The sequence below is a fragment of the Aquarana catesbeiana genome, linkage group LG01, assembly GCF_042186555.1.
Source record: "Aquarana catesbeiana isolate 2022-GZ linkage group LG01, ASM4218655v1, whole genome shotgun sequence".
Lineage (NCBI taxonomy): Eukaryota > Metazoa > Chordata > Amphibia > Anura > Ranidae > Aquarana > Aquarana catesbeiana.
Genome location: NC_133324.1, coordinates 546,489,790 through 546,497,183, shown reverse-complemented (window position 1 = coordinate 546,497,183; position 7,394 = coordinate 546,489,790). Strand labels below are relative to the sequence as shown.

General features: G+C 44.0%; 1 protein-coding gene across 3 annotated transcripts in view; it reads left to right on the top strand.

Annotated features, from left to right (window-relative positions):
- Positions 1 to 927: 927 nt before the first annotated feature.
- The window catches only part of NFIC (nuclear factor I C), a 269,386-nt gene continuing 262,919 nt past the window's right edge, over positions 928 to 7,394 (top strand). The window contains exon 1 of one of the 3 annotated variants that reach the window (XM_073595294.1): positions 928 to 1,222. In XM_073595294.1, the coding sequence (XP_073451395.1) occupies positions 1,220 to 1,222 (3 nt within the window). In that variant the 5' untranslated portion in view covers positions 928 to 1,219. Of the gene's footprint in view, positions 1,223 to 5,820; positions 6,271 to 7,394 lie in introns of those variants that run through there. The other 2 variants (XM_073595302.1, XM_073595286.1) reach the window with 2 other exon arrangements.

Here is a 7,394-nt window from a genome sequence, read left to right as displayed (position 1 = left end):
AACTTTAGCTTTAGACCCCTTTCACACTGGGGCCGCCCGAGTGTTAGCACTAAATCGCCGGTCGTTTTAGCTGCGCTTTTCGGCCGCTAGCGAGCTATTAACCCCCCGCTAGCGGCCGAAGAAAGGGTTAAAAGGGCCCGTGTATCTGCGCTTCGGAAGCGCTGCCCATTCATTGCAATGGGCAGGGGCGTTTTGGGAGTACTCCCAAATCGCCCCAAAGACACTGCTTGCAGGACTTCTAACGTCCTGCAAACGCACCGCCCCCGGTGTGAAAGTACTCAGGTTTTCACGTTCGGGTGGCATGGGAGGCAGTTTTCAGGCGCTATCTCTAGCGCTAAAATGCCAGGAAACTGCCTCAGTGTGAAAGCGGTCTCAAAGCTTCTAGGAAATATTAGTATTTGGGTTCACTTTTCCTTTATAACGCTCAGGATTTTTGACTGATAAAGAAGCTTCCATTAAAACGGAGGCAGGGATGTGAGAGCAGACAAGGAAAGAGAAGGTTAATTGTGAGGTGGGTGAAGGCGGGAAGAGCAAGCAAAGCTCCTCCCTCACCCTTGCAGATGCCAGGGGGCACACGCCAGATGGGTACAGATATCATTGTGTAAAGAGAGGAGGGGACATGTAGAGGAGAAGGAGGGGAATAGCAGAGTGTCGGTGAGGGAGGGAAATGGATGAGGTGACGAGGGGTCACACTAAATACGGATATGAACTTAAAGACACCGAAATGTAGTCACTGAGTGCGCCGTATGAGCGGCTGGTGAACACGTAACACATGTAGCCGTATATAACTACTGACATGTTTATTACATTCGTATGAGGAAGTCAAATCGCTGCAGAAGCAGCTGAGGCGATGTGGTGTGTGAGGCGATGTATGAGGCGACGTGTGAGGCGATGCTGGGGTGTGTGAGGGCAGAGCCTGTCATTATTTTAGGGTGCTCCTTTATTCCCAACTCCCTCTCCCCTCCCTCCGGCCCAGTAATTCCCCAGTTGGAGCAGCGGGGAGGGCAGTAGAGGATCTCACAGTACTATGTTACTCAGCATTTCATTGCCAGCACTGGGGAGAGCAGACAGGGGCACTGACACCCGCCTCTCATACAAAGGAGCTCTGATGGCCAGCTCCTCACCTCCCTTCCCCGGACCTACTACGAGCCTCTGCCGCAGCCCGGAACATGCCCGCTTTGTAGTGAACGAGGTGTGATTGTGGTGAGGACGCCGGATCATGGTAGGTGACGGGTCGTCTTATGTTCTACAATGGGTGGGGTATCTGCCCGGGCCCTTTTCCTGGGCGATGCAGGCTAAGGAAAGGGCCCTTATATAATACGGCCGTGACCCCCTTTCACCCCGGCATGTCTGGCTTTAGTAGAGGGGGGAGGGAGGGGAATTTAGGACAAGGGGTGGGGAGAGATGGCTTTAACAGACGAGAATTTGGAGTTGGTTAAAAATGGCCGCGTAGGAAGGGGAGGACCTAGAGCGGACATCGGGGTGAAGTTGGAAATGAAGCGGGCAGAGAGAGAGGGTGAGGGGCACGCCTGACTCACTGCTGTCCCACATAGATAGAGTCCGGCCACCTCCCTGACACAGCTCTGCACCACTCTGTGCAAACTTCACGGCAACTTACCTATCCTCGTCATAGGGCTCAGCTCTGCCCTAAAAGTGCTATTCCTAGGACGTCCAGGCCAGGCGCTCTACCGTTTACCTGTCAGGTGAAAAAAGGACTACAACTGTGCACCAAACTCTGTTTTAACTGCTTGTCATCCATGCTATGCCAGTTTTACTGCTACAAGGTGGCAGCTGTGCGTCGGATCATCTTTATATATATATATATATATATATACATATATACCTGCCTGATCCTGTGCTTCCAGGTGGAGGGGCGCGCGTGCGCAGTACTGTGATTACACACATGTCCTCCAGCGCAGCCGATCGTTAGGCAGAGACACAGAACAGCGATCTGCCTATGTAAACAAGGCAGATCGCTGTTCTGACAAAACTAAAGGGATGGAGTTTGTGTCCCTGCGAAGCACTGAATAAATTCACTCTCGTCCCCTAGTAAAAGCACCTCACAGTAAAGTAAAACACAGGCTAGGCACACATTTAATCCTTTTATCGCCCCTGATAGTAACCCCTTCCAGTGTCATTAGTACAGTAACAGTGCATATTGTTAGCACGGATCCCTGTATTAGTGTCACTGGTTCCCAAAAAGTGTCAATGTCCACCGCTTTATCACAGTCCCACTATAAGTCACTTATTGCCGCCATTACAAATAAAAAAACATCCTATAGTTTGTAGATGCTATAACTTTTGCGCAAATCCCTTCCCGGCCAGTGTCATTAGTACAGTGACAGTGCATATTGTTAGCATCGATCCCTGTATTAGTGTCACTGGTCCCCAAAAAGTGTCAATGTCCACCGCTTTATCACAGTCCCACTATAAGTCACTTATTGCCGCCATTATTAGTAAAAAAAGAAAAACATTCCATAGTTTGTAGACACTATAACTTTTGCGCAAACTCCTTCCTGGCCAGTGTCATTAGTACAGTGACAGTGCATATTGTTAGCGCTGATCACTTTATTAGTGTCACTGGTTTCCAAAAAGTGTCAGAATGTCCGCCGCAACATCACAGTTCCCCTCTAAGTCACTGATCACCATCATTACTAGTAAAAAAAATCCTATAGTTTGTAGCTATAACTTTTGCGCAAACCATTTTCCAGCTAGTGTCATTAGTATTAGTCCCAAAAAGTGTCAAAATGTCCGCAATATCACAGTCCCGCTATAAGTCGCTGATCACTGCCATTACTAGTAAAAAAAAAAAAATCCCATCATTTGTAGACGCTATAACTTTTGCACAAACAAATCAATATACACTTTCATACTGGGGCAGTTTTCAGGTGTTTTAGTGCTAGAAATAGCCTCCGCTAAGCGCCTGAAAACCGCCTCCCATTCATTCCAGTGTCTCTTTTCACGCTGGGGTGGTGCGCTGGTGGGACGTTAGGAAAAATCCTGCAAGCAGCATCATTGGGGCGGGTTTGAGCGCTGTATTTAGCGCTCCCAAAACGCCCTGCCCATTGGGGTTGAAAGCGCCCCGCTGGTGGCCGAAAAGCGACACAAAAGCGGCACTTAAACAGCTAACAGATGGCGCTTTCAGTGTGAAAGCAGTCTTATTGGTTTTTTTCTACCAAAAATATGTAGCAGAATACATATTGGCCTAAATTTATGAAGAAATCTGTTTTTTTTTCCAATTTTGTTCATTGAATAGGTTTTATGGCAGAAAGTTAAAAAAAAAATATATATATATAGTTTTTCAAAATTGTCGAGTCTCTTTTTGTTTATAGCACAGGATCACTAAGAAGCTGCCTGTCTGTCCTTATGGAATCACTCCCTATGAAGCTGAGGCAGCGAGATGTCACTCTTATCGCTAGCAATCGAGATTCAGCAGCCCTGTGCCCTGTTCACATCATACAAGTGCACTGGGGAAAAATGCAGGCATGCAGCACAACACACAAAAAGATGTATCAAAGCAACGCACCTATCAAAATACAAAGAAAAAGATGTTAGTATTTTTACTCCTGAAAAAACACGTTGAATGACGAGTTGTTATGTTTTACATAGTACAGTTTGGACATGCTATTAGGAGATGGAATGGTACCCTCAGCATTCTGCTTCCCCTTCTTTGTCCAGTCACAGGTTAGGGCAGGTTGGTGACAAAGGTGAGGCTAGTGGCCTTGCTGTGCTGACTGGCAGGCTATCTAGATCATAAGACTTGGTTGAATGCAGGTACAACATTTCGGGGGAGATTTACTAAAACTGGAGAGTGCAAAATCTGGTTCAGCTCTGCAAAGAAACCAATCACCTTCCAGGTTATATTGTCAAAGCCTAATTAAAGAAGCTGAAGTTAAAAGCTGATTATCTACCATACACAGTTGCACCAGATTCTGAGTGCTCCTGTTTTAGTAAATCAAACCCTTCACGTACTTGAAATTCAACCGTATATTTTACTGATAGTCTAGAGCAGGGCTCTCCAAGCTGTGGCCCTTTGCTTTCTTTTATCCAGCCCTTGGGGCACTATTCCTTCCATTGACGCCAAAGATGGAGCACTGTTCATCCCACTGACACCAACAATGGGGTACAATTCCTCCCACTGACACCAGAGAGGGGGAACTAATTCTCTCACTGACACCAATGATATCATTTTATTACTCCCACTGATCACCAAGCCTATGGCTCTGTTTACTCCCAATAATGCCAGGGCATTTTCTCTTCTCACTGGCCACATTCCGAGCCCTATAGTTTGAAGGGCAATAAACTGGCTCTTTGTTCCGAAAGTTTGGAAACCCTTGATCTAGAGCAGTGGTGGTCAACTTCCTTCATAAATGTGGATCAAGTGCGGCTCTTGTAATATTCAGCGACATTAGTAATACTACAGACAACTTTCAGAGACTACAGACATGCAACAGGAGAGGTCGCTCATTCATACTCCCTGCAGCCCCCTTAAAAAACACTTAGGCGGCATTTGATATTTTTCAAATTAAGATTCTTTATTAAAGAGATAAAAATATAAAGAATAGGGATGACCAACAAAACTAAGGAGGATGGTGTGAAAGAAATAAAACAAGCCATTTAAAGCGGAAGTGAACCAATAAAAAAACTGCAAGCAGGCTGCTCTTTATTGCAGTAGAGACATGCTATGTCTCGTCTGTAATAACAAACACTTGCATGCCTTCTCGCAGTCCTCTATTGAATGCACATTGAGCTGCACTTCCACAGATCAATGTGCAGTACTGGCATGCTGCGGCTGTGCCTGAATGACAGACTCCCATACACATGCCAACCAAAAACCCAGCACCCAAACGTAGCCACAGGGAAAAGATTACAACAAGCCGATAGGGGATTTAATATCTGTATCCCTGAAATGAGGAGGTGAGTGTTTCTGGGAGTATAGTTCTGCTTTAACTAATAAAACCCAATGTCGAGTATTTCTCTTTCACTGACCTGAGTAAGCACCTGGGCAAGGAAAACAGATTGCTATCTGTAGGGACCACACAATAAGTGCCAAAGGACCATATTGGCCATCAGGGGTATAGAGTTTCACTTTGAGCAAGTTTAAAGTAAGTTCATTAGATTAGTGTTCCATTAATTGGATTTGGTAATCAATTCTTACGAACACACAAAAAGTGCACTTATTCATTCTGATTCCCCCGCCCCAAATGTATATATGACTGCGGCCTGCTGCGGCGTTTAAATCCTGCGGTGAAATGTCCACGCTGCCCCTCGGCACCTTTGATCCTGCGCATTTAAAGTCTATAGGTTCAAGTGCGCAGGACGTAACTCTGCTGTGGGCTGCAAGATATAGAGAAGTATAAATGTGGGTTAGACAAGGGTGGGTTACTTTAGATCTGAGAGAGGTCGGGAGGGATCATTTAGCATGGGTCTCTGATTTCTGTGAAAGCACATTTATTTTCTGGTTTATCAAACTAAATGCTGTCTTAAACACATATAGATAAAATCTTGGAATCCTGAGAAAAAGGATTACTTTGCATCCTCCAATACACATTTCCTGTTAGCACTTTGCACAAGCCCGGTTTTCTTTTGGACCTTGTGGCACCTTGAGTGTGTCCCAGCTCACTGCTTAACCAGTCCTTAAGCAGAGAATTCAAATACTGCAATAAGAAGAATAGCTTCACACATCTCACCCATCGTGGCATCTTCTTCTATGTACGGTTCCTGCATCTTTAAAGGGATGTCATTTTTATATCAGTATTTTTTTTTTTTTAGTACTGCAGGATGGGCTTGATGTAGAGCGTCACCCCTTTCCCTCCTCCCTCCCCCCTCCTCCTTCCCACACATACACTCTCTCTCTCTCTCTCTCTCTCTCTTTTATGTCTTTTTTTTATGCTATCGTTCCTCTGCTCATTTTCCTAAAGGAGCACAATTCACAAGTTGCCTTCTATCTCCTTGTCGGGAAGCCTGAATTTTGGGTTGGGGGGTTAAAGGAGGTAACCAGTTTTATTTTTTTTTTTTTTACGCAAGACCTCCTCTCTCTATCCCAGTTTGGAATTCCCAAAACAAGCTTTATCGATTTTTTTTTTAATGTGTATTTTTCAGGATTATTTTTATTTTTTGGGGGGAGACAGAAAGTTGGATGTGGGATCTTACAAGGAGAAGAGAACGTACAGCAGCTGCCTTTGATTCAGTAACTTTGTGTATATAGCAGTGGAATATACAAGGATACCCTGTACAGTCATGTATGCATCACCTTTATGTCTGACCCAGGTAAAGTCACTTAAATCCCATGCTTCTGACTTTAAGCCTATACAGCTATTGATTCACACCCTGCTTGTTTCTCTTCGCTGCATTCTAGAGGCTCATCCTATGCAGCTCTGTTTGCATTTTTTTAAAAGTCCTTTCTTTTTTTCACAGCAGTTTTCAAAGGTTATTAGTTAGCAGATCACAGCAGAAAAACAAAGGGTGCATGTTTATATCTAACAAGGAAGAGCGGATGTCACGTTTGGCAATGTGGGGCATTTCAGGGTGCGGTAGAAATAGGGGAAAGACGAGCATAAGTTTCGAAGGCTGTAATTAATATAGTCAAAAGGCCATCACTTTATAAAATATATTTACATTATTTTGTAAAATAGGTTTGTAATATTGTGTTTGTCTTAACAACTAAAAAAACATTTCTGAAAAAAAAAACTTCCAGGAATGTGTTGCAGGCCATTCTTTTCCGACTAAAAAAAAAAAAAACTGGTCACGTGTGTAAGCCACCCCTCCCCACACCCTCTCGCCCGCTCTTTTCTAGAACGTATACAATTTTATTATAATTTTATAACATATGTTTTACTTTACTGAGATATATATATATATGTATTTATATTTATATTGTACTTTCAATAGAGCTAGGGTAGGTGACGGACATGTTAGAAGATAGTTTATAAGTGCACCAACCATAATAAAACAATACCAAGTCAACCTTTGCTTATACCTTACATATAAAAGGTCTTAAATTTTCTCTTATAGTTATGGGGGGGATTTTGCCCATGGGGTCCCAGCTACCCCATATACTTCCTGTCCCACACTTCCAGCCACACAAGCCAATAATCAAATTAACTAATAAAAAGCAGAAACCGGGAACCATTTTTTTTTTTTTTTTTTTTTTTTTTGCAGGTTTGGCAGTTTTTGGGTTAACATACCAAAGGGAGGAAAGGCCCGATTTTTTTTTTCCAGTGACCTTGGCCTTTAATGACAGTGTTCTCCACCAGCATCAGAAAGTAACTGTTAGTTCTCTGAGAAGAGATTGTTGCACCTGCTGTCTATAGGTGCTGGATAGCCATGCACATAGGAAGAAATAGGGATGTCTGGACAGAAAAAAAGGCTCTACTTGAATGTACCAGCATGAG